Below are 27496 nucleotides of genomic sequence, written 5' to 3' on the forward strand. Positions count from 1 at the left end.
GTTCTTTTCTTTTCTTTTCTTTTGAGACAGTGTTGCTCTTGCCCAGGCTGGAGTGCAGTGGCACAACTTCAGCTCACTGCAACCTCCGCCTCCCGGGTTCAAGTGATTCTCCTGCTTCAGCCTCTCAAGTAGCTGGGATTACAGATGCCCACCACCACACCTGGCTAATTTTTGTATTTTTGTTAGAGATAGGGTTTCACCATGTTGGCCAGGCTAGTCTCGAACTCCTGACCTCAAGTGATCCACCCGCCTTGGCCTCCCAAAATGTTGGGATTACAGGTGTGAGCCACGGTGCCTGGCCACTGTACAGGTTCTTTATACAAGTTGGAGAGTGAAGGGTTGAGAAAGCCAAGGGGCAGACGCAAGTCTGGAGGATTTTGTGCCTAAGGCCCTCTCTTTGCTCCTAGGCAGCATGAAGTAACAATGAGGCATCCACCTCTTGGTTTTGTGGCCTCTGTGGATGACATCTCTCACCTTGAACCAGTTCAGAGCTGGAGTAGCGCTGGATCCTGTTTTCAGAGGAGGGGCCGAAGTGGGTTCCTCTGTTGTCAAGCTCTTGGGAGGTGCCTGGCTGCTACTACTGTCCCAGAGAGGCGATGATGAATGATGGGTGTGTCCAGCGGCAGTTTGCCCCACTGAGGCAGGGGCTTCCACTAGGCCCTGACAGAGCCCTTCCAGCAGGCAGAAATCCCTGTGCTAGGCAAGATTCAAACTCTGTAGCATGTCTCCTGCTCCCATCTCTTAGGAATGGAGTCCTTCAGGCCTTGAGTCCCACGTTTTCCATGATACTCCACTAAGCAGCTGATAGCACCCCCACCTCCAGGGAAAGTGAGTTCAAAGTCCTTGGTCTAATGCGTCTGTGTTGAAATTGAGGCCTTCCCCTGTGTTCACCTTTCTGCTCTTTTTCCTTTAGCCCAAGGCTATGAAGGCCTCATTTGGTGCTGGGCATGGTCACTTCTAGCATTCCTCACTGTGTTGCTAACGGCAACAGCAATAATAATAAGGGTTACAACTTAACTCCATACCTTACTGTCTGCCAGGCATTAAGCTAAGTGCTTTACGTATATTAAGTCATTTAATCCTCACAATGACCCTATGAAAGAGATACCATCTCAACCCAATTGACAGCTGGTTTGCAAGATTAGGAGGGATGAAGGCCCCAGGGGACAATGCGAGGGAAAACTCTGACCCCGGGGCCCCAGGCTGGATGCTCTTTATGCCTGTGAACCACAGCTTATCACATGTCTGGAGTCCGGGACCCCACTTAAAGTGAGATTTTGGCTGGAGGTGGTGGATCACACCTATAATCCCAGCACTTTGGGAGACCAAGGCAGAAGGACTGCTTGAGGCCAGGAGTTCAAAACCAATGTAGGTAACAGCTAGACCCTATCTCTACAAAAAATTTAAAAATTAGCTGGGTGTGGTGGTACGTGCCTCAAGTTCCAGCTACTCAGGAGGCTGAGGTGGCAGGATCACTTGAGCACAGGAGTTTGAAGTTACAGTGAGCTATGATGGCACCACTGCACGTCAGCCTGGGCAACAGAGGGAGACCCTGTCTCTAAAATACATAGAGATTTTCACACCAACACATCCCTGCCCAGTATGCCAAGATCTGCCACCTGCTATAATAGTACTATAACACTCAGTATGTAATTAATGTAGTCTCAGGGATGTTATGACAATATGATTACAACTATAACGTGTGTGCCCAGCCAGGCTCAGTGCCCCGAGGCTGGGTGAGGTGGGGCAGGGGACACAGCCTAAAATGCCAGGCCTCAGGAAGCCATTCGGTTTAGCAGACATTGTTTATTAAAGGAGTTCCCTATGCCAGATCGAAGGCCTAAGATGATTAAGACACTATGAGTGCCTTCAAGTGGTTGGGGACGTTCATGATTGTGGTACAGACAAATGGGCTTTCACATCATTCTTTTATGTAATCATACAACAGATATTTGCACCTGCGTGTGCAGAGCATTGGGATAGGCCTCAGTGACACAGAATAATACAGCAAAGACCCCACCCAATGAGCCCCCAGTACAGTACCCACCCACCAGTACAGTAGGGGGTGGTTTAATGGAGTGTTCCTGGAACATGAAGTGGGGGCAGGCATTAGGGGTGGCAAGGCGACAGGTGTTTATCTGATCAGTTATGTACTGTTTATAATAAGTAAATCGGGGAGGGGGAATAATACTTAGAGCCTATAGAGAGTAAATCTGACAAGATAAAATGCTGATGAAAATATGGAGGAAATGAAACTCTCATGGGTTTTACGGGGAATCTAAGTCAGTGCTGTGTTCTGAATGTAGGTGTACCCTTTGAATTCATATGTTGAAACCTAATCCCCAAAGCAATGGCATTAAGAGGTGGGGCCTTTGGGGCTGGGCATGGTGGCTCATGACTGTAATCCCAGCACTTTGGGAGGCTGGCAGGGGGTGCAGATCACTTGAAGCCAGGAGTCTGAGATCAGCCTGGCCAACATGGTGAAACCCCATCTGTACTAAAAATACAAAAATTAGCCAGGTGTGGTGGTGTACATCTGTAATCCCAGCCACTCGGGAGGCTGAGACAGGGGAATAGCTTGAACCCAGGAGGTGGAGATTTCAATGAGCCGAGATTGTGCCACTGCACTCCAGCCTGGGTGACAGAGGGAGACTCCATCTCAAAAAAATAATAAAATAAAATAAAGATGTGGGGCCTGTGGGAGGTGGTTAGGTCATGAGGGTGGAGATCATGAATGGGGTTAGCACCTTATAAAAGAGGCTTGAGGGAGCCCTTCTGTCCCTTCTACCATGTGTGGATGCAGTGAGAAGGCACTGTATCTCTGAAGCAGAGAGCCCGCCCTGGACACTGGATCTGCTGGCACCTTGATCTTGGACTTCCCAGCCTCTAGAACTGTGAGAAATAATTTTTTGTTGTTTACAAATTACCCAGGCTAAGGTGTTTCATTGTAGCCTGAATGGACCAAGCTGGTGTCACCCTGTTGGAAAACTGGCAGTATCTACCAAAAGCTGAACATACATATAAACTGTGATCCAGCAGTTCCACTCCTGGGTGTGTACACCACAGAAAGCTACGTCCACCAAGACGTTGGCAAGAATGTTTCTAACCACCACACTGACTGTAGCCCCAAACTTGAAACAACCCAAATGTCCATCCACCAACCCAATGTCCATCCACAGTTGAAGTTGCAGTGAAGCCACAGGGTCGAATACTACGGTACAGTAACGAATATGAATGAAAATATCACTATGCGCAGCAACATGGATAAATTTCACAGACATGAGGTCAAGCAAAAGAGGTCAGAGTCCTCACCATCAAGAGAGAATTCATTGTATGATTCTATTCCTACAAAAAGTACAGAAATAAGCAAAACTGATCCATGGTGTTAGAGGCTAGGGGAACGGTTAACAGGGGAGGGATACTGGGGAGGGGCATCCTGGAGTGCTGGTCTACCTCCTCATCTGGGTGTTGATTTCACGAGTATTGTCAGTTTGTGTCCAGACTCCCTGTTGGAGATGTGGAAATACAAACCACCTAAACAAGAGCAGAGAGGCCATTTAGTCAAAGTTTGCAAAGGAGTCAGCCATGATTGCTTGCATTTGGCAGGGGTCAAAGGCAGGCAGGGACTGGGAAACATTATAGTGGAAAAAAAGGGAAGGCTTTGGGTGTGCTGTGATTGGAGACTGTTGGCATGGGGACAGAGTGGACTAACTGTGGAGGGGCATCTTTCGTTGGTTGGGGGGGTATATTTGGCTTTCTCTGGTTGGTCTGGAGTTGGAAGAGGGGGTGTGGTGGCTGGGGATTGGGAAGAAGCTGGCAGCCACTAAGTTCAGACTGTTCTGGGTCCGATTGCTGCTGAGGCTGTGGTTTGGCTTCCTTGGCTTCCCAGGCTGGTTATGGGTTTCTGGTCAGAGTCTATTGTCATATGTGGCCTGGCCATTGTCCGGTTGTATGTTCAGTCTCTTGGAAGGAAGGGTATTGACTCTGAGAGGGGCCGCCATCGCTGGAATGGGAGACACGCAGCACTTCCTCCAGCTGCCTACACCCCCTGGGGTCAGTGGTGCCTGCCTGTGAGGGTGAGCCCGATGGCTAGAGGACTCTGCTCCAAGTCATTGCTTACTACTCCCACAAACATTCTTTGTTCTTTAAGGCCTAACTTAAAGCCCAGATCCTACAGGAAATCCTGATTAGACCCCTCTCTTTATTAAGCTTCCTAAAATCAAACCCTGCTTTTGTGTAAATGCTGATCTCCTTGCCTACATTTTAAAAACCTAGAGCTGGGCATGATGGCCCCAGCCTGTAATCCCAGTGATTCAGGAGACTGAGGTGGGAGGATTGCTGGAAGCCAGGAGTTCGAGACCAGCCTGGGTAACATAGCTAGACCACATCTCTTAAAATAAAATAATTAATTTAGCCAGGCATGATGATATGCGCTTGTAGTCTCAACTACTTGGAAGGCTGAGGTGTGAGGATCTTTGAGCCCAGGAGGTTGAGGCTACAGTAAGCTATGATCTCACCACTGTACTCCAGCCTGGGTGACAGAGCGAGACCCAGACTCAAAAAATAAAAATAAAAACCCTGAATATCTTCCTTCTACTTCTTCAGTGCTGTTTTTTATTAAAAAAAAAAAAAAAACCCACAACTTTTTACCGAAGTATAATGTAAATGCTGTAAAAGGCAGTAAAAGGCACAAGGGAGGTGGAGGGGTAGGAAGGGTGGAAGTGGGGGGAGGAAGTGGCAGGGCAGGCAAAATGAAGAAGGGAAGCCCTGGGTTCTTGTCCTGCGTCTGCAGCCAGCTCCCACTTTCCTCACCCTCCAGGACCTGTAAACTGTGAGGCTGGACCAGTTATGTCAAATCCGTCCTCCCCCAGAGCTCAGTCCCTCCGCCCTTGGGTGTCCTTGGCACAAGGCAGGCTAGGCTGCACCAGCTTCCTCCATCTCCGTCCCTCCTCCCCCATCCCCAGGTGCCATTCCCACACCATCTGAATCACTGATTTCCTCGCAATCAGACGCTATCTTCCAGTTAATCACTTTGCTTGTATTTAACATAAGAAAGAAAAACCCCTTCATTATCACATACAGCTGGAAATCGGCTTCTTGCAGGAGGCGTATCCAAAGGAATTGGAGAAGAGAGAAACTGGTAATTGGTGAAAGAATTACTTTAATTTTTTTTCCTACTTGCTGTCATGATGATGTCCTTAGAATTGTGAGCCCGTGGACACTTCTGTACAGTAAATCTGCTATTATTACTTCTAGAACTACAGTTATAATGGTCTACAATGGCCAGATGCCTGCTTGTAATGAGAAGCTACTGCAGTGAAGATTAACAGAGTCAGGGGGCTTGTCTGTGACCTCTCCTCCTTTTCCCTCCTGCCTTCTCCCTGGGGATGGGTGGGTTTCTACTTAAAGACAAGCTCCCAGCTCTCAGACAGAGAATGTGTGAGAGCAAAACAGAAGTCACAGTCCTTTGGTACTTAATCTTGAAAGTGACATCCCTTTTTTAAGACAAGGGCACGCTCTATGGCCCAGGTTGGAGTACAGTAGAGTAGAATGGCTCACTGCAGCCTCAAACTCCTGGGCTCAAGCAATCCTGCCACTTCTGCCTCCTGAGTTGCTGGGACCAGAGGCACATGCTACCATGCCTGGCTAACTTTAAGAATTTTTAGTAGAGATGAGGTCTCACTGTGTTGCCTATGTTAGTCTCAGACTGCTGGGCTCAAGTGATCCTCCTGCCTCAGCCTCCCAAAGTGCTAGGATTACAGGCATGAGCCTATGCATCCAGTCCCATCACTTCTGTAAATTGCAGTCAAGGGGCAATTTACCCAGAAGTAGGGACCACTGGAAGCACCATTATAGCAGCTGCTTCTTCAGGAGGGGAATTTGATTCTGTCCTACAAAATGACATATGCATGTGTTTTTTGACCCAGCAATTCCATTTATAGTAGTCTAAGCCAAAGATAACATTGGCAAAAATATATATGTACAAGGCTAGTCATTATAGCACACTTTGTAAATAGCAAAAGCCTGGAAATAACTCAGGTGTCCATCTACAGGACACTGGCAATAAACCAAGGTATATCTACATTGGAGTGCTATGCAGCTGTGAATAGAAATGAGTATCTCTATACTGCTATGGAGTGAACTCCATGAGTTTTGCTAAGAGGAAAAAAAAAGTGGAAAACTGTATATATAATATAGAATCTTTGGGCTGGGCGGTGGCTCATGCCTGTAATCCCAGCACTTTGGGAGGCCAGGGCGGGCGGATTATCTCAGGAGATCAAGACCATCCTGGCCAACATGGGGAAACCCCGTCTTGTATTTTTGTACTAAAAATACAAAAAAAATTGGCTGGGCATGGTGGTACGCACCTGTAGTCCCAGCTACTCGGGAGGCTGAGGCAGGAGAATCGCTTGAATGTGGGAGGCAGAGGTTGCAGTGAGCCAAGATCACACCACTTCCAAAAAAAAAAAGACCTGACTCCAGTGGACTGAAACTCATCAAATAGGCTTTTAAAATCCATGAGTTGGCTGGGCGCAGTGGCTCACGCCTGTAATCCCAGTGCTTTGGGAGGCCAAGGCAGGTGGATCACGAGGTCAGGAGTTTGAGACCAGCCTGGCCAACATAGTGAAACCCCGTCTCTACTAAGAAAAAAAAATACAGGCCGGGTGCGGTGTCTCATGCCTGTAATCCCAGCACTTTAGGAGGCTGAGGCGGGCGGATCACCAGGTCAGGAGATTGAGACCATCCTGGCTAACACGGTGAAACTCCGACTCTACTAAAAAAAATACAAAAAATTAGCCAGGCACCGTGGCAGGTAGCCTGTAGTCCCAGCTACTCGGGAGGCTGAGGCAGAAGAATGGCGTGAACCTGGGAGGCGGAGCTTGCAGTGAGCCGACATCGCGTCACTGCACTCCAGCCTGGGCGACAGAGACTCTGTCTCCAAAAAACAAAACAAAACAAAACAAAAAACAAAAATAAGCTGGACGTGGTGGCACGCGCCTGTAGTCCCAGCTACTCAGGAGGCTGAGGAAGGAGAATCGCTTGAACCCGGGAGGTAGAGGTTGCGGCGAGCCAAGATCATGCCAGTGCACACCAGCCCCGGAAACAGTGTGAGACTCCGTCTCAAACAAAACAAAACAAAACCAAACCGCTGGGCACGGTGGCACACGCCTGTAATCCCAGCACTTTGGGAGGCCAAGGCGGGTGGATTCTATGAGCTCAGGAGTTTGAGACCACCCGGGGCAACATGGTGAAACCTCCTCTCTACTAAAATAGAAAAAATTAGCTGGGCATGGTGGCGCGTGCCTGTAGTCCCAGTTACTCAGGAGGCCGAGGCAGGAGAATCGCTTGAACCCAGAAGGCGGAGGTTGCAGTGAGCCGAGATCACACCACTGCACTCCAGCCTGGGCGACAGAGTGAGACCGTCTTAAAAAAAAAAAAAAAAAATCCATGAGTTCATGATAATACTAAAAAGAATTCATTGTTGACCTCCAGAGGATGCCCCAGGAAACCAACTCATTCTGAAAACTGGTCAGTAAAGGGAAAGAATTGATCCTGCCTTTTCTATTTGAGTAGTTCCAGCTCCTCTGGAGGCTGAGGTTGAGGTACTTCAGAATAACAAAGAGTTGATGAGGGAGATTCTTTATAGAAATATTCCAGTTAGGCTGGGTGCGGTGGCTCACACCTATAATCCCAGCACTTTGGGAGCCCAGGCAGGCAGATCACTTGAGGTCAGGAGTTCAAGACTAGACTGGCCAACATGTCGAAACCCCATATCTACTAAGAATACAAAAGAAAAGTAGTCGGGTGTCGTGGTGCACAGCCGTAATCCCATCTACTCAGGAGGCCGAGGCAGGAGAATCCCTTGAACCCGGGAGGAGGAAGTTGCAGTAAGCTGAGGTTGTGTCACTGCACTCCAGCCTGGGCGACAGAGTGAGACTCTGTCACACACACACACACACACACACACACAAAATTCCAGTTAACCAAGCATAGAGGAAACTACCTGATTACAAAATTAAGTTAGGGGCTGTAGCCCCTAACGTAAGTAGTTAATGTTATGAATTTCTCTTCTCTTGATGAGATGAATAAAAAGTAAATAGTGAGACACGGTGGCTCACACCTGTAACGTTTTCACTTATAAGTGGGAGCCACTTTGGGAGGCCAAGGTGGGAGGATCGCTTGAGACCAGGAGTTTGAGACCAGCCTGGGCAACATAGTGAGACCCTTGTCTCTAAAAGAAAAAAAAATTAGCTGGGCGTGGTGGTGCACACCTGTACCCCCAGGTACTTGGGAGGCTGAAGTGGGAGAATTGCTTGAGCCCAGGGGTTTGAGGCTGCAGTAAGCTGTGACTGCACCACTGCACTCTTGCTTGGGTGACAGGGTGAGACCCTATCTCAAAAACAAAACAAAAATAGAAAAATAATGTTTAAAAAGGTAAACAGCACCTGTGAAGAATTCTTTTAAAGAAATCAAACCTGGGCCGGGCACGGTGGCTCATGCCTGTAATCCCAGCATTTTGGGAGGCTGAGACAGGCGGATCACCTGAGGTTGGGAGTTCGAGATCAGCCTGACCAACATGGAGAAACCCCATCTCTAATAAAAATACAAAATTAGCCGGGTGTGGTGGTGCATGCCTGTAATCTCAGCTACTCAGGAGACTGAGGCAGAAGAATCACTTGAACCTGGGAGGCGGAAGTTGTGGTGAGCTGAGATTGCACCATTGTACTTCATCCTGGGCAACAAGAGCGAAACTCCACCTCAAAAAAAAAAAGGCAAAGTAATCAAATATAATATGTTAATATGTTGATCTCATTTGGAAACTAAATTGATTTTTTAAAAAATTTACTTAAGAGACTGGGTCTTGCTATGTTGCCTAGGCTGAACTCAAACTCCTTGTCTCACCTCAGTCTCAATCCTCTCGCCTCAGCCTCCACTACAGGCTTTAAGAAATTAGCTCTAAGTCCTTATGGTAGGAAAGCTGTAACTCAGGTTATTGGATCATGGAGAGGCCAGGATTAGGTGGCCTTAAAAATGTGGGCTTGGTCTCCATCATGATTGTTTAATTAAGACTCTTGGTTCCAGCTGGGCACGGTGGCTCACGCCTGTAATCCCAGCACTTTGGGAGGCTGAGGCGGGTGGATCACAAGGTCAGGAGATCGAGACCATCCTGGCTAACAACAGTGAAACCCCATCTCTACTAAAAAAATACAAAAAAAAAATTAGCTGGGCATGGTGGCGGGTGCCTGTAGTCCCAGCTACTCAGGAGGCTGAGGCAGGAGAATGGCGTGAACCCGGGAGGCGGAGCTTGCAGTGAGCCGAGATAGTGCCACTGCACTCCAGCTTGGGCGAAAGAGCAAGACTCCGTCTCAAAAAAAAAAAAAAAAAAAGACTCTTGGTTCCAAGTAATAGAAGACAATGTAAGCTAGATTAAAATATGGGGTGGGAGACTTAATAAATTTAGTTTAATGTTGCAGGGCGGAAACATATGGAACCCAGACAGGAATGTATTCAGCCTAGGGAATGGACAGAAACAGGCAGGACTGGGAGAGCTGGCAAAGCGCTTTTTCTGTTCTGTTCATCTGTTCACTCTTGGATCTCTGTGCAAACCAACCTTTTTTTTTTTGGGTGGAGTTTTGCACTGTCACCCAGGCTGGAGTGCAGTAGTGCGATCTCGGCTCATTTCAACCTCCGTCTCCTGGGTTCAGGCAATTCTCCTGCCTCAGCCTCCTGAGTAGCTCCCTCCACCATACCCAGCTAATTTTTTGTATTTTTAGTAGAGACGGGGTTTTGCCATGTTGGCCAGGCTGGTTTCGAACTCCTGACCTCATGTGATCCGTCTGCCTCGGCTTCCCAAAGTGCTGGGATTACAGGCGTGAGCCACCGTGCCCAGTCGCAAACCAACTTTTTCTGCTTCTTTGCCCCCACGAGGAATGTGGCATCACACTTTGAGAAGTCAGTCTCTATTCCAAGGTGGTGTGGTTAGGAGGTACAAACATGGCTGTTGGGGCCTAATCTATGATCTATAGGAGGAATGGTTGTAAGTTGGGTAGATGTCAAATATGTCCACTACAAAGATGTAGTTTTTTTTTTTTTTTTTTTTTTTTTTTTCTGAGACAGAGTCTCGCTTTATCACCCAGGCTGGAGTGTAGTGGCGTGATCTCGGCTCACTGCAACCTCCACCTCCCAGGTTCAAGCAATTCTCTGCCTCAGCCTCCTGAGTAGCTGGGATTACAGGCGCCCGCCGCCATGCCTGGCTAATTTTTTTTGTATTTTTAGTAGAGACAGGGTTTCACCAAGTTGGCCAGGCTGGTCTTGAACTCCTGACCTTGTGATCCACCCACCTTGGCCTTCCAATGTGCTGGGATTACAGACGTGAGCCACCGCACCCGGCCTGATTTTTTTTTTTGAAGATAGAGTCTCACTCTGTCACCCAGGCTGAATGCAGTGGCATGATCTCAGCTCAATGCAACCTCTGCCTAAGATGCAGGTATTTTAAGGGATCCTAAACTTGGTATTGTCACTGCAATCATTCCTTAGCACATGGTGTGTGTGCACATGTGGGCACTCACACTCTGAAAGGCACTGGGGGATATAAAGATGCAAAGTCTTAATCTGATAGCTCTCATATCTAGTTGGGATTATACAACGTGTACACCAAGAATCTTAAGACCAGGAAGTATGAGAAATGCCACTGAGAGTGACATAAGGCTGGGCAAGGTGGCTCACACCACAATCCCAGCACTTTAGGAGGCTGAGGGGGGCGGATCACTTGAGCTCAGGAGTTTCAGACCAGCCTGGGCAAAGTTGTAAAACCCTGCCTCTTCAAAAAATACAAAATTAGCCAGGTATAGTGGTGTGGACCTGTAGTCCCAGCTACTTGAGTGGTTGAGGTGGGAGGACTGCTTGAGCCGGGGAGGTGGAGGTTGTAGTGAGCCATGATTGCGTCACCGCACTCCAGCTTGGGTGACTGAGCCAGACCCTGTCTCAAAAAAAAAAAAAAAAAAAAAGGGCCGGGCATGGTGGCTCACGCCTGTAATCCCAGCACTTTGGGAGGCCGAGGTGGGCGGATCACGAGGTCAGGAGATCAAGACCATCCTGGCTAACACAGTGAAACCCCATCTCTACTAAATATACAAAAAAAAGTTAGCCGGGTGTGGTGGCAGGCGCCTGTAGTCCCAGCTACTCGGGAGGCTGAGGCAGGAGAATGGCGTGAACCTGGGAGGTGGGGCTTGCAGTGAGCCAAGATCATGCCACTGCACTCCAGCCTGGGCGACAGAGGAAGACTACGTCTCAAAAAAAAAAAAAAAAAAGATAAAAGATCAGGTTTGGCCGGGTGCAGAGGCTCACGCCTGTAATCCCAGCACTGTGGGAGGCTGAGGTGGGTGGATCACCTAAGGTGAGCTTAGGAGTTCAAGACCAGACTGGTAAAACCCTGTTTCTACTAAAAAATACAAAAATTTGCTGGGTGTGGTGGCATGCACCTGTAGTCCCAGCTACTCGGGAGGCTGAGGCAGGAGAATCACTTGAACCCAGGAGATGGAGGATGGAGTGAGCTGAGATCGTGCCAGTGCACTCCAGCCTGGGCAATGGAGACAGACTCTGTCTCCAAAAAAAAAAAAAAAAAAAAAAGAGATCAGGTTTACAGTGAACTGTGGTAATCAATGAAGACCTTAAGGAGGAGGTATCATTTGGGCCATGCCATAGAAGTTGGATTGAATTTTGATAAGCAGAAATGTGGCGGCAAGAAATTTTATGTAGAGATGTAGAGATGCCCTTTGGGAGGCTGAGGCAGGCAGATCACCTGTGGTCGGGAGTTCAAGACCAGCCTGACTAACGTGGAGAAACCCCATCTCTACTAAAAATACAAAAATTAGCTGGGTGTGGTGGTGCATGCCTGTAATCCCAGTTACTCGGGAGGCTGAGGCAGGAGAATCGCTTGAACCCAGGAGGCAGAGGTTGCGGTGAGCTGAGATAGTGCCATTGCATTCCAGCCTGGGCAACAAGAGCAAAACTCCGCCTCAAAAGAAAAAAAAGAGATGTAGAGATTTAGAGATGATGAGCCAAAGCTGGGTAAGAATAAAGCTTATCTAGAGAAATGTGAGATTTGTTTTGTTAGAACAGTTATGCAAGCATAATAATGAGAAAAAGTGGGAAGATGCTGGGCGCGGTGGCTCACGCCTGTAATCCTAGCACTTTGGGAGGCCAAGGCGGGCGGATCATGAAGTCAGGAGATTGAGACCATTCTGGCTGACATGGTGAAACCCTGTCTCTACTAAAAAATACAAAAAATTAGCCGGGTGTTGTGGCAGGGGCCTGTAGTCCCAGCTACTCAGGGGGCTGAGGCAGGAGAATGGCATGAACCCGGGAGGTGGAGCTTGCAGTGAGCCAAGATTGCTCCACTGCACTCCAGCCTGGGCAACAGAGACTCTGTCTCCAAAAAAAAAAAAAAAGAAAAGAAAAAGTGGGAAGATACCAAATGGTGGAGCTCCTTGGACGTCAAGTTGTTTGAACTTCATTATGTAGGCAAAGAAGCCACCATAACCTTTTTAACATAGGCGAGATTATAAACAGGAGAATGCTTTAATAAGATTACCCTGCGAGCTATGGGCCTGGAGAGTAGAGACTAGAGGCAGAACAAACTCTTAGGAGGCCATTGAAACAAATTACTAATTAGAGCTTTCTGTTTGTGATAGCCACTAGACACTTGTGGCTATTTGTTTTTTCTTTTTTTTTGAGACGGAGTCTTGCTCTGTCGCCCAGGCTGGAGCTCGGCTCACTGCAAGCTCCGCTTCCTGGGTTCACGCCATTCTCCTGCCTCAGCCTCCCGAGCAGCTGGGACTACAGGCGCCCGCCACCATGCCCGGCCAATTTTTTGTATTTTTAGTAGAGACGGAGTTTCACCATGTTAGCCAGGATGGTCTTGATCCCCTGACCTCATAATCTACCCGCCTCGGCCTCCCAAAGTGCTGGGATTACAGGTATGAGCCACCACGCCCGGCACTTGTGGCTATTTATTGACTACTTGAAATGTGACTAGTGCCACATGTAGAAATGATAATATTTTGGATATATTGGGTTAAATAAAACATAATATTAAAATTTTTTTTTACTTTTTAAAATGTGGCTGCTAGAAAATTTTAAGTTACACATGTAGTTTGCATTATGTTTCTCTTGAACAGTGCTGGATTCAAGGAAAGGGGCAAATGAGGGGGAAGAATCAAGTTACTCAGCAACAGAAATGGCAGTACCATTAGGAGAACTAAGGAAAGTGGGGAAGTGGAACTGTTTGAGAAATGAAGACACTTATTTTTGGGAGAGAGATGCTTTTACAAACAGGTTTGTTTGGGAGTGAAAATAATACATCAAGCTTTCAAAGTAGAAAGAACCAGATCTTCATTGCCTTCAATATAACAGAGTTGCAAATAACTTCTGCTGAGATGGATTTCTATGTTCTGAGGAATAAGCTGTTCTGTGAAAAAAGGGTTCCATGGTCAACTACATTTAGAAGATAGCTACATACCCAGGCTCCCCTTGGAGACTCATTATGCCCGTTAATATATTAAAAGTTTTAAGTAGCACTTAACTTTACCTGTATTTCTCAAATGTATTTGCTTTTCTGAGTAACAACTATTAAAGCACTAGACTTGAGTCGGATGTGCCGACTTATGCCTACAGTCTTGGCTACTTGGGAGGCTGAAGCCATGAGTTCGCTTGAGCCCAGGAGTTGGAGGCTGCCAGGAGCTATGATCATGCCACTGCACTCCAGCCTGAGAGTGAGATCCTTTTTTTTTTTTTTTTTTTGAGACAGGGTCTCGCTCTGTGGTCCAGGCTGAGTGCAGTGGTGTGATCTTGGTTCACTGCAACCTTCTCCTCCCCGGTTCAGGCAATCCTCCCACCTCAGCCTCCTGAGTAGCTGGGACCACAGGCATGTGCCACCACGCCTGGCTAATTTTTGTATTTTTGTAGAGATGGGGTTTTGCTATGTTGCCCAGGCTGGTCTCTAACTCCTGGACTCATGTGATCCACCTGCCTTGGCCTCCCAAAGTGCTGGGATTAAGCAAGGGCCATCATGCCTGGTCCCAAGAACATGTCTCTTAAAAAAAAAATAGGCTGGCCGGGCGCGGTGGCTCAAGCCTGTAATCCCAGCACTTTGGGAGGCCGAGGCGGGCGGATCACGAGGTCAGAAGATCGAGACCATCCTGGCTAACACGGTGAAACCCCGTCTCTACTAAAAATACAAAAAATTAGCCGGGCGTGGTGGCGGGCACCTGTAATCCCAGCTACTTGGGAGGCTGAGGCAGGAGGATGGCGTGAACCCGGGAGGTGGAGCTTGCAGTGAGCCGAGATCGTGCCAGTGCAGTCCAGCCTGGGGGACAGAGAAAGACTCTGTCTCAAAAAAAAAAAAAATAGGCTGTGTGCAGTGGCTCATCCTGGTAATTCCAGCACTTTGGGAGGCCAAGGCGGGTGGATCACCTGAGTTGGAGTTCGAGACCATCCTGGCCAACGTAGCAAAACCCCATCTCTACTAAAAGTACAAAAATTAGCCGGGCATGGTGGTGTGCGCCTGTACTCCCAGCTACTCGGGAGGCTCAGTAAGGAGAATCGCTTGAACCCGGGAAGCAGAGGTTGCAGTGAGCCGAGATAGGGCCATTGCACTCCAGCCTGGGCCACAGAGACTCCGTCTCAAAAAAAAAAATAAAATAAAATAAAGTAAAAGCACTAGACTATTAGTAGTTACCAGCAAGTTAACAGTATCCAAATCAGGGCTATTTAGTCAAAGATAAGATAGACTTTGGGCTTGAAAACTAAGGGAAAATTTTCATCTCTTTCAATACTTGGGAAGGGACAGGATCTTCCATATTTAGGAAACTGAGTTGTCCTAAACTCATTGTATTTCATCTTCAATTTTCTCTATTTTCCTGAGACAAGTGGAGACTTTGTGAAAGCAGTCAATGCTTTCCTATTGCCTGTGAGCTCCGTCGAGGCCACCAGAATGCCATATGCTAGCTATACTATGCGTATGTATGTGCGCATATAACACACATCTGTGCCCCTTTTCAGCAGTGGACTCTGGGATACAGGCCAGACCTTGGAAGAGTGTCCATGGGCTTAAGAACTTCATGTTCTTCATAGCTTTGCCTTTTTTTTTTAACCCCCTCATACCTTTGTCCTTTGAGAGAGACAGTTAAGTAGGTAAGGTCTTCCCAAGTCCTCACACCATTACACTCTGGCCAAAAGGCCTTGTATGTTTGAAACAGGCCTGATCTACACCCCTCATGTCCTCGGCACCGATGAAGCACAATGACAGGGGAAAGAAGTTGGTGTTTAAGCCTCTGTGCCTGGCAATCTTGTGATATCTTTTTTTTTTTTGAGACGGAGTCTTGCTCTGTCACCCAGGCTCAAGTTCAGTGTGGTGCCATCTTGGCTCACTGCAACCTCCGCCTCTGGTTTCAAGTGATTCTCCTGGCTCAGCCTCCTAAGTAGCTGGGATTACAGGTGCCCGCCAACACACCAGGCTAATTTTTGTATTTTTAGTGGAGACAGGGTTTCACCATGTTGGCCAGGCATGTCTCAAATTCCTGACCTCAGGTGATCCGCCCACCTTGGCCTCCCAAAGTGTTGGGATTACAGGCGTGAGCCACCGTGCCTGGCCTTTGTGATGATATCTTAATTTTTACTCCTAATGATGCTCTACTTTAGCTGCAAGAAAGCTCAACGGAAGTCTGTCTCCTGGCTCTTAGAGAGTAGGAACAGACGAAGATGTGAATCATTAGGGGGCAGAGGGTGGACTATGGGCTCCAAGATGGCCTCCAGAGATTCTCTTCCTCCTGATATTCATGTCCTTGTGTAGTACCAACCCACACTGAATAGGGATGACCTGTGTGATAACAGGATATTGCATAAATGATGGAGTGTAACTTCCCAGCCTAGGTCATAAAAGACATTGCGATTTGTCTTGTTTTCTCATCCGTCACTAGCTCCAGGGAAAGCCTGCTGCCATGTTGAAAGGACACTCACGTAGTCCTATGAAGGCCTGCATTGTGAGCTGAGGCCTCCTGCCAACAGCCAGCACCAAGTTGCCAGCCGTATGAGCAAGCCACCTTGGAAGTGGATACCCCAACCCACTACACTTTCAGAGGACTGCAACCTCCTGAAAGATTCTGAACCAGAACCACCCAGCTTATCAATCCTGAATTCCTCACAGAAACTGGGATAATACATACATACTTATTACTGTTTAAGCTGAAGTTTTGGTGTTTTTACCTAGCAATAGGCCTCAAATGTGGTAGATGAATATTTTGTATGATGTTCTGTCATTGAAACGGCTCTCGATTTTCAAGTCATTCCTTTAGAATCTGGCTAGTTTCTCTGAAGCTCTATGCTTACCATATCTCTTGTACTTATTCTGGTGTATACAACCAGAAAGTTGGCTTCTCTGTAGGGGTAAATAACCGGAGAGTGATAAAGAACTTAATAATAATCACAGAGAAAGGATGCCTCTTGTTACGTTCATTTTACTTTTTTTTTTTGAGATGAGTCTTGCTTTGTCGCCCAGGCTGGAGTGCAGTGGTGTGACCTCGACTCACTGCAAGCTCTGCCTCCCGGGTTCATGCCATTCTCCTGCCTCAGCCTCCCGAGTAGCTGGGACTACAGGTGCCTGCCACCATGCCCGGCTAATTTTTTGTATTTTTAGTAGAGATGGGATTTCACCGTGTTAGCCAGGATGGTCTCGATCTCCTGACCTCGTGACCTGCCCGCCTCGGCCTCCCAAAGTGCTGGGATTAAAGGCGTGAGCCACCGCGCCTGGCCTCATTTTTTTCGGGAAAAAAAAAAAAAAAAAAAAAAAAAATCTAAGCTTAATCATAGGTTTACCTTATTCTGCTCCAAGGCAATTTTTCAATGTTTTTAAAAAATAAATGTTTTCTTTCAGTGTAATACCCAAAAAAGTGCACAAAAGGTCTTGGTAACATACAAAGGGAACACACTCATGTAACCCCCCACCCAGATCAAAGAAACAGAATATCATTAGCCATTAAGAAGCCTATTTGGTCATCTTCATTTTCTTTTCTTTTTTTTTTTTTTTTTTTTTTTGAGGCAGAGTCTCACTCTGTTGCCCAGGCTGGAGTGTAGTGGTGCAATCTCAGCTCACTGCAACCTCTGCATCCCAGGTTCAAGCAATTCTTCTGCCTCAGCTTCTGGAGTAAGTGGGACTACAGGCACGCACCACCACACCCAGCTAAGTTTTGTATTTTTAGTAGAGATAGGGTTTCACCATGTTGGGCCAGGCTGGTCTGAAACTCTTGACCTCCAGTGATCCGCCCGCCTCAGCCTCCCAAAGTGCTTCGATTACAGGCATGAGCCACTGCGCCTGGCCTATTTTTTTTTTTATTTTTTTTTTGTAGAAGTGGTCTCAAACTGGTGGTGTGCCTTGTTGTTTATTTATTCATTCATTTTTTTTTTTTAGAGACGGAGTCTCACTGTCTCCCAGGCTGAAGTGCAGTGGCATGATCTCGGCTCACTGCAACCTCCGCCTACCGGATTCAAGAGAATCTCCTGCCTCAGCCTCCCAAGTAGCTGGGATTACAGGCGCCCACCACCACGCCCAACTAATTTTTGTGTTTGTTTTTTTAGTAGAGATGAGATTTCAGTGTTGGCCAGGCTGGTCTCGAACTCCTGACCTTGTGATTCGCATGCCTTGGCCTCCCAAAGTGCCGGGATTACAGGCGTGAGCCACTGCGCCCGGCCGCCTTCTTTTGGTTATCATAAGGCGGGCAGTAGCTGAACTTCTCAGGAGTCCAGGCTCTGTCATTCTTTAGGCTTTGTGCTTCTGGATAAGTTGCCACATCATCCAAATGTTACTGCAAGGACTAAGTGAGATGTAGAGGCAGTGGGCAAATTGTGCGAAAATACTACTGTTTCAAGTGTTTTGATGTTGGAGTTCATCTTGCCAGCCAAGGGATGATGATACTTTGATTCTTCAGGATGATCAGCGCTCACAGACTTGGACGGAAGCTCCCTCAGGTCAAGGAGGACCACATTTTTTGGGGGGTGGAGAGAGGAGGCGGAAAGAGAGGCAATGTCAGGCACTGAGATTTAGAAGAGCAGCTACGGCTGTTTTTGGTTCTTTTAGCTCTATCTGTGTTGGCTTCCTTCAGGAGCTAGAATTTCCAGAGCTAGTCCTACGGTGAGGGGAGCTAACGTGGAGTGGGCATGAGAATTCTATTCAACAAGCACAAGTGAAGCTCAACCTTTTTGTTCAGCCTGCTACAACCAATCATTATAGGAGAGGGGAATAAGGATCACTGCCCAAGAGGCATTACAGTCTCCCCAGGGAGGCATTATTTTTTATTTTTTTTGAGAAGGAGTTTCGCTCTTGTTGCACAATGTTGGGTCACTGCAACCTCCGCCACCCGGGTTCAAGCGATTTTCCTGCCTCAGCTTCCCAAGTAGCTGGGATTATAGGCGTGGGCCACCACGCCCCGCTAATAGGGAGGCACTTTTAATTAGCCCACAGTCCAGTGAAATTTGACGGAGTGAGGAAGTGACCTCAGTACAGAACAGGATGGGATCCTTCTGGGCTTGGGCAGCCTTTGGTAGTGGGGATGCTTGGAAGGGTCAGGGTCTCAGTCCTGGAGGTGACCAATTTTTCTCTCCAAAAGAGAAAGAAAGATGATTAAAAAAAAAAAAAACATGCTCCAAAGCGGCAGCCAAATCCTTCTATGCCCCCAGTGAGTGCATCATCCAGAAAGGGGCTCCAGACTCTCCTGCAAAAGGCCAACTCTACTTCCCGGCTCCCACTTCCCCTCCTTCGCCACAGGAGGGTGGCGAAGGATTTATAACCCACCTCTTTCTTTCAGTTGCCATGGAGACAAGCCCCAGTCCTTTCATTCCTTCTGGTACCTCTCTCCAACGCAGGCGGAAAGGAGGCGGCTTAGCCCAAACATGCTGGGGGAGGGGCTGGCGGCCTCGACGGCAGCTGCGGAACCAGGCCGAGGAACAAAGGCTAAGGTCAGCCGCGGTTCAAGCCCTTTCGTCTGCCGACGACCAGCGGCCAGACGCTGCGGGAGCACTGCTGGGCTGGAGGAGGGCTCGAGCTGCGAGGACGGCACGGAGCAGCGGGGTGGGACTCGGGGTCGCCCCAGGAGAGTTCTGCGGCCCGCGGGGGCAGAGGCATGCACAAGGCGGGGCGAATGGAGGGGGTGGATGAGGAGGCTCGGGCCCTTCCACCCACGCGTCTATTGGGCGGCGCCGCCATCACTCTCTTCTGGGCTACGCTGCCTTCTCTTCCTCCGCGGAACCCGGATCCCCTCCTCCACCACCCTCTCCCCGCCCCGTCACGGGAGCCTCTCATTGGACGGAGGCACGGTCAATCCTCCTCGAGTTAGGGAGCCGACTGGACGCGAGGCCTTCGGGCCGTCCCCAGCCTCGTCGGATTGGCTTCCTGCGCGTTGGCGCAACGGAAGAGGCGGCCGGCCGAGGGCGCGCCTCTGCTCTGGCTGCACTGTCGCGGAGGAGGCGAGGAGCGGTCCGACGCTGGGGGGCTTGCTGGGGCGGCAGCGGTGGCTGCTGCGGATGGGAGCGGGCCGGCTCGGCGCGCCCATGGAGCGCCACGGCAGGGCCTCCGCCACCTCCGTCCCGTCGGCTGGGGAGCAGGCGGCCGGGGGCCCCGAAGGGCGGCGGCGGGAGCCACTGCGGCGCCGGGCGAGCAGCGCGTCGGTGCCCGCGGTCGGGGCCTCGGCTGAGGGCACGAGGCGGGACCGATTGGGCTCCTACAGCGGCCCCACCTCGGTCTCCCGCCCGCGCGTCGAAAGCCTGAGGAAAAAGCGGCCGCGTAAGTGTCCCGTGGGGCGCCCTCCCGGCCCGCCCTGCCCCCCTTCCGGCCCGCCCTGTCCCCCTTCCGGCCCACCCTGTCCCCTTCCGGCCCCGCCGCCGTTTTTCCCGCGCGCGGACACTGTCCCCGCACGGTGGTCCCTCGTTGGTGCGTGGCCTGACATCCGGCTGGAGGCCTCGTGTGCTCCGAAAGCGGTACCTTCGGGGGCCCCCCCGCACCCATTGGTATGCACTTCCCGCTTGTTGGAGTGGAGGGCTTTTCCCCAGGACCTGTCCTCCCTTTTCTTAGCTCCTTGGGCATTCTTTTCCTGAGGGTCACATGATTTTATCCTCGAGAAGGCTTCTTTTGACTCATTTCCACCTCCTCTCCCCCCAAATCCTTTGAATCCGCAATGTTTGTTTTCCGTGGGTTTCCAAAGAGCTGCTCTCTAATACTTTTAAGTCCCTTTTATTCGTCAATTTCGGGCTTTCTGGAAAATGCTTAACTGCCCCTTGAGTTGCACCAGGCCTAAAACTGTATTCCGTGCACCTCTAAGGTGGCTGCCCTTCTTCCCGTGAGAATCCAGGTCATCTCTCACCCACATATCCCCTCCGTTTTCCTTCTATTTGCAGGTACTCACGATTCAGAACTGTGGCATTCTGGGCATTAAGGCTCCTTGTTTTGAGAGGAAACAACATCTTTCTGAAATTTGCCTTGGGAGTTGCATATGCTCTTCCCAGAGAATCGGTTTCCCCATTTTATTATCAGGTTTCATTTTCTGTGTTGTGTATTTTCTCCCCTTTGCAAGTCTTCAATTCAGGACCGCTGCCTGGCAGCCATTGCTACTGTTGAAAGTATCAATTGTCCTGATACTGTAATATGAGCTTTACAGTGTGATGCCATTTTACATATGGTTGGACTTTTTGGTGGGTGTTGCCAGATTCCTATTTCAGGAAATTGACTTGTTTAAATGCAGATTGTGAGAGGGAGGGAAAATGGCAAGATGTGAGATTTTTATTGAATAGTTTTGTACCTTAGCCCAGTCACCCAACTGCTTTTTTGAATCTTCTCTGATATGGATGATTAAATGTAGTTCTATTTTGCTGTGAAAAGTTTGGGAGTTTTCAGTTCTTTTGTCTTTTTCCATCTTCTTGCAACAGATTTGGAAAACAATTCTTAACCTGTGCCATTTTCAGAGTCAGTCACCTAGTTTTCTTTTATTTGAGAAGCACCTGAGTTTGAAGTAATGCAAAATATGAGATCCTTCATGGTTTTGTATTACATCATTGGAAATAGAAGTAAATTCCAAAGATTCAGCAAATAAGAATATAGCCATTAGCCACAAAGGTTTTTTTGGTTTGTTTTTTGTTTTTTAGTTTGAGACAGCGTCTTTTTCTGTTGCCCAGGCTGAAGTGCAGTGGCATGGTCATGGCTCATTGTGGCCTTAACCTCCTGGGCTCAAGCCATCCTCCTGCTTCAGCCTCCTGCATTGCTGGGACTAAAGGCCCGTGCCACTATGCCAGGCTAATTTTTCAATTTTTATTTTTTAAATAGAGATGGGGTCTCTTATGTTGCCCAGGCTGGTCTTGAATTCCTCCTGGTCTCAAGCGATCTTCCCACTTCGGCCTCCCCAAGTGCTGGGATTATAGACGGGAGCCATTGTGCCTTGCCTGGCAGCCCTCTAAGAGCTTTGGTAACTCATTAGCCTCGTGGCTCTGAGGTAGGTGGTAGTCCATTTTACAGATGAGAAAACTGGGACACGTTTGCCCAGTCAAATGGCTAGTGCGTTGGGAAATAGAAATGTAAACTCAGAATTGCTAGCTTCATAGCTTTTGCTGTGGACCACTGTGTTTTTCTGAATTATTTACGTTCTATTAGTTGTTTCTTCGTTGCTCTAAGACCAAGCATAAGTTTGATCTTTTGTGTTCAAGACTGACTGACTTGAGGCGAAAATTTTTAGATACTGTGGAAGTACTTCCAAATATTGAGCATGAGAATGACCTGGTAAAAGTGCAGATTCAGTGGGCCCAGTTAAGCTCCTCATATTCAGATACAGGTGACTCAAAGACCACACTCAGAAAAACTGGTTTACACTGGGTGGGGAGAATTATATTAAGGTAGTTTTGAAACTTCTTTTAGGGAACTAAGTAGACACATATTCATGCTATAGGATTTATATTTTGTTTTGGTGTTTGATGTTTGTCGTGATTCCCTTCATTATCTTCTCTGGCCGATAAATCATGAAAGCCCATCTTTACAGTATGAGACCTGCTAAAGGAATAAACAGGATACTGATTGTTCTTCCTTCTATTTGTTTCTTCTGTACTATCTAGGGGTGCCCCTGTTAGATGGAGAAGCAGGCTGGGCGCAGTGGCTCACGCCTGTAATCCCAGCACTTTGGGAGGCCAAGGCGGGTGGATCATCTGAGGTCAGGAGTTTGAGACCAGAGACCAGCCTGGCCAGCATGTTGAAACCCCGTCTCTACTAAAAATACAAAAATTAGCTGGGCCGTGGTGGTGCATGCCTGTAATCCCAGCTACTCAGGAGGCTGAGGCAGGAGAAGCATTTGAACCTGGGAGGTGGAGGTTGCAGTGAGCCGAAATTGTGCCAGTGCACTTCAGCCTGTATGATACAGTGAGACTCCTCAAAAAAAAAAAAAAAAAAAAAAAATGGAGAAGCAGCTTGTTGACTGCTGAACCCTCCAAGAGTGTACTTCAGTCTTATCTCTGAGAGAATTCAACTAAGACTAAATCTTTTTGTATTTATTGTTGGGAGGGTTGGGTATGGAATGGTGCCATCTTTCTGGTGAAACCCTATCTGTACTAAAAACACAAAAAAATTAGCCGGGTGTGGTGGCACGTGCCTGTAGTCCCAGATACTCGGGAGGCTGAAGCAGAGAATTGCTTGAACCCGGGAGGCAGAGGTTGCAGTGAGCTAAGATCGCGCCACTGCACTGCAGCCTGGGCGACAGAGCGACTCTCTCAAAAAAAAAAAAAAAAAAAAGCCTTACTCTGATACTGCACTACTTGTCTAAAGGTGTAGATGGATACTAGTTGTCATTTGAAACTCATTTGAAAAGGAGCTATTCAGGTTATCTTAGGCATTGTTGTGGTCCTGGTTATAGTCGTGTTCTGTCACGCATTTCCTAGAGCAGTGTAGTTCCCAAACCTGCCCTTGTCCCAGACTTACTGCATCAGAATCCCTAGCGATGAGGCTAGGCATGTGTATATTTAAGTTCTTCAAAAGTTTTGCATCAGGTGAGGAGGCAGGTATGTCTCGCAGGGCTGAAAGAAATACGAAATAAAGATAGATTTTAAAATGATGGAAACCAAGACGCTAATGATGGTAATGTAGCTACCATTTTCTGAGTGCTTATTTGTCTTGGACACTATGCTGAGTATTTTATAAACATCTTAGTTAAGTCTCATAGCTATCCTGTGAGGTAGGTGTTTTTTATCCCCAATTTCCAGATGAGAAAACAGGCTCAGTGAAATTGTCCTTTTGTCCAAGGCCATGGTGAGTTAGTGATGGAGTTGGGTTTTGATTCCTGGTGTCTTGACTTCAGATCCAGTGTTCTTGGTCCACATTTTGGGGTGGGGGAAGGTATGTGTGATGTAATCCAGAGCTGTGGTTCTCAAGTTTTTAAAACTTTCCCCCAACCTACCACTGCATGCTATAGGTCTGCAAAGGGGTCTAAAATTATATTTTAAATTTTATTGGGGCATAATTAAATAGAGTAAAATGTACAATTTTGGCACATGTAGACACTCATGTAACAAGAGAACATACATTTTTATCAAGGGCTCCAGGTGTTCAGCATATGTGCAGCGGGTGTGCAGAAGGTGTGGAAGCCCTGTGATCAGAGTGCTCCACAGTAGTGTGGAGGACAAACTCATCCTTTGAAGATGACTCGCAAGGCATGTTGTAGCATGTCAGGGAGACCTTTGGGGTTTGTTGATTTTGGACTTCTACAAATCTAACCTTCATAATAAAGCTTTTGTGTGTAGCTTGACAACACCAGCCTAGAAAATGGATCATTTTTTCTTGGCTTTCGGAGGAGCGTTGCTGTTGGCAGTATGGAACTGGAGCCGGGGTCCTGTTAGGCTGACTTTATTAGGCTCAGCATTTCAGCTTCAGGGAATTAGGACGGATTGACCCCTGGGAGCTGAGGAAAAATGTTAGATTGCTATAGCTTTGTGGCCCATTTGGAGAGGCAAGATGGGAGGTTTTTTTTTTTTTTTTTTTTAAGACGGAGTTTCACTCTTGTTGCCCAGGCTGGAATGCAGTGGCACAATCTTGGCTCACTGCAACCTCCGCTTCCTGGGTTCAAGCAATTCTCCTGCCTCAGCCTCCCAAGTAGCTGGGATTACAGGCATGTGCCACCATGCCTGACTAATTTTTTGTATTTAGTAGAGATGGGATTTCACCATGTTGGTCAGGCTGGTCTTGAACTCCTGACCTCAGGTGATCCATATGCCTCGGCCTCCCAAAGTGCAGGGATTACAGGTGTGAGCCACTGTGCCTGGCTGAAAATATGTTGTTTTTCTTTTTTTTTTTTTTTTGAGACAGAGTTTCACTCTTGTTGCCCAGGCTGGAGTGCAATGGCGTGATCTCGGCTCACCACAACCTCCACCTCCCAGGTTCAAGTGATTCTCCTGCCTCAGCCTCCCGAATAGCTGGGATTACAGGCATGCGCTACCACGCCTGGCTAATTTTGTATTTTTAGTAGAGACGAGGTTTCTCCATGTTGATCAGGCTGGTCTCGAGCTCCGGACCTCCGGTGATCTGCCCACCTCAGCCTCCCAAAGTGCTGGGATTACAGGTGTGAGCCACCGCACCTGGCCTGAAGGTGTTTTTTAACCTATTGATTTATCAACTTTTTGTTTATTTATTTATTGAGACGAAGTCTTACTCTGTCGCCCAGGCCGGAGTGCAGTGGCAGGATTTCGGCTCACTGCAACTTCTGTCTCCCGGGTTCAAGTGATTCCCCTGCCTCAGCCTCCTGAGTAGCTGGGACTACAGGTGTGTGCCACCGTGCCTGGCCAATTTATCAACTTTAAATGGAACCAAAGTAAATATGGCCTGTCTTCTTAGATATATAATAAATACTAAGCAATAAGCAGGGACTAAAAATCGTCCAGTTATGCAGCTGTGTAAAATGGTACAGTGTATTACTTTAGGGGCCATGTGTAAGAATCATGCAGTTGGATAATATGGTTGTTTAGTGTTGGTGTCCCTGCCCCCTATCTGGGGAGACCATAGCAGGAAGAGATATGTGTTGTTAAAAATATTTTGCTGGCTGTGTATGCAGGCTCATTCCTGTAATCCTAGCACTGTAGGAGGCTGAGGTGGGAAGATCACTTGAGACCACGAGTTCAAGACCAGCTTGGGCAACATAGCCAGACCTTGTCTCTCCAAAAATAGAAAGGGCATGCATGGTAGCTCACACCTGTAATCCCAGCTACTCAGGAGGCTGAGGCAGGAGAATCACTTGAACCCAGGAGGTGGAAATTGCAGTGAGCCGAGATTGCACCTCTGCACTCCAGCCTGGGAGACAGGGTGAGACTCCATCTCAAATAAATAAATAAATAAATAATAAAAAACAAATTAGCAGAATGTCATGGCACATGATCGTAGTCCCAGCTACTTGGGAGGCTGAGACAGGAGGATTGGTTGAGCCCAGAAGATTGAGGTTGCACTGAGCTATGATCATGCCACTGCACTCGAGCCTGGGCGACAGAGGGAGACCCTGTCTCTGTTTTTTTTTTTTTCTCAAAACATTTCAAAAAATAGGAGGAGGAAGATAGACTAGGCTATTGTAGAGCATCAGGCAATGAAAAGAATGGCTATTTTGATTATTTAAAAGAGCAGTGATGTTTTTTGGACTTGAAGTTTGTAGCCTTGTGAGCTTTTCTCAGGTTCATAATTTGGGGTATCTTTATCTTCAGGCACTGTTCAGGTAAGACTGGGATATGAAAACTTCCTTTTCTAAATTGTGGCTTAAAGTTTGCTTTCTAAAAATGAAACCCATCTCAGTTTTTTAGTAGTCTGTTACATTTTATGTGTTTATATTTCCTGAATGTAGAATTTGTTGTTGAATCTGCTGATTTTACGATATATGTGGTCTTTTATAAGTATCCAGTCCCTGAGTTTAAAACTATTTTGGGAATAAGAATAATTATTAAAGTACATCTTTTAATGTTAGGCCAAGATATTGCTTCCTAGAACAGCCTAGACATGGATTTGCGATGTTATTAACCATCTGTGGTCTGGTAAAAGTGTAGTTGATAATATTGGAAAATTGAGCACACTTTTAAAAGTAAACTGTGTATTTCTTTTTCTTTTTTTTTTTTTTTTGAGACGGAGTCTTGCTCTGTTGCCCAGGCTGGAGTGCAGTGGTGTGATCTTGGCTCACTGCAAGCTCCTTCTCCCGGGTTCACGCCCATTCTGCCTCAGCCTCCTGAGTAGCTGGGACTACAGGTGCCCGCCACCACGCCTGGCTAATTTTTTTTTGTGTGTGTGTTTTTAGTAGAGATGGGGTTTCACCATGTTAGCCAGGATAGTCTCCATCTCCTGACCTTGTGATCTGCCTGCCTCGGCCTCCCGAAGTGATGGGGTTACAAGCGTGAGCCACCGTGCCCAGCCTACTGAACTATGTATTTCCCATTGGAAAGTGTGATGTTGTGAAATATATAATTGGTCTTTTGCCCATTTCCTGGCATACAACTCCTAAAATCCTTAGAAACTCCACAGTGATGTCCTTTCGTGTGCTAAGGAGTTAACTGATGGCTGGAAGCCTCTGGGACTTGGTCATGGAAAGAACGAGACAGGATTAGAGGGTTGGGACTTTCACTCATCCCCAGCCTCTGGGGAGGGGCGGGGGCTTGAAGGTTAAGTTGATCACCAGTGGCCAGTGATTTAATCAATTATACCTACTAACGAAGCCTCCATTAAAAACCCAGGAGGACAGGGTTTGGAGAGCTTCTGGATGGCCAAACAAGAGGTTCCAGGAGGGTGCAGTGCCCGAGAGCACAGAAGTTCCGTGTCCCTCCCCTATACTGTGTGCTATGCGTCTCTTCCTCTGAATCTTTTGAAATATCTTTATAATAAACCAGTAAATGTGTTTCTTGGGTTCTGTGAGCCAGTCTAGCAAATTAATCCAAACCAAAGAGGGGTCACACAAACTCCAGCTTGAAGCCAGTTGATCAGAAGTTCTGGAGGCCCAGATTGGCGACTGGTGTCTGGCAGAGGTGTGGTGGAGGAGCAGTCTCGAGGGACTTAGCCCTCAACCTGTGGCATATGATGCTATCTCCAGGTAGATAGTGTTGGAATTGCATTGGAGGGCACCCAGCTGGTGTCTGCTGCAGAATTGGTTGCTTGCTTTGTGTATGGGCTCACAGAAGTCTTCTGTGTTCATCGTTGTTGTGGTGTGAGAGCAGAGGAAAATGTTTGTTTTTCCACACTCTTAAAGCATTTCAGTCGTTGAGACCTATTATGGGACCTTGTGCTTTGCATATGTTTTGAAATGTGGCCTAAGTATAGGTTGTCTAGACTGAGTACCTTGGAGGTCTTAATATCAGGAAATATGTTAAGGGCTGTGAATAGACTGAAATATCTGAAAATTAATGGCCAGGACTCACTCACTAGAAGGCGGGGGCCTTCTCTTATCAGTGAGATGAAGAA

The 27496-nt window shown here is 47.7% G+C and overlaps 1 protein-coding gene and 1 long non-coding RNA gene across 6 annotated transcripts in view; one reads left to right on the forward strand and one right to left on the reverse strand.

Moving 5' to 3' along the window:
* Positions 1–3308: 3308 nt before the first annotated feature.
* Positions 3309–18932, reverse strand: LOC115837983. Its single transcript, XR_004033042.1, has 2 exons — positions 18848–18932; positions 3309–3534 (listed from the first exon to the last, which is right to left on the reverse strand). It is a non-coding gene; the product is annotated as an uncharacterized LOC115837983 (long non-coding RNA).
* PANK2 (pantothenate kinase 2) overlaps positions 18848–27496 on the forward strand; it is a 40723-nt gene continuing 32074 nt past the window's right edge. For 2 of the 5 annotated variants that reach the window (XM_012511990.2, XM_030826335.1), the window contains exon 1: positions 18848–19834. In XM_012511990.2, the coding sequence (XP_012367444.2) occupies positions 18946–19834 (889 nt within the window). In that variant the 5' untranslated portion in view covers positions 18848–18945. Of the gene's footprint in view, positions 19835–21518; positions 21534–27496 lie in introns of those variants that run through there. The other 3 variants (XM_030826338.1, XM_030826339.1, XM_030826337.1) reach the window with 3 other exon arrangements.

The sequence above is a fragment of the Nomascus leucogenys genome, chromosome 13 (assembly GCF_006542625.1).
Source record: "Nomascus leucogenys isolate Asia chromosome 13, Asia_NLE_v1, whole genome shotgun sequence".
Lineage (NCBI taxonomy): Eukaryota > Metazoa > Chordata > Mammalia > Primates > Hylobatidae > Nomascus > Nomascus leucogenys.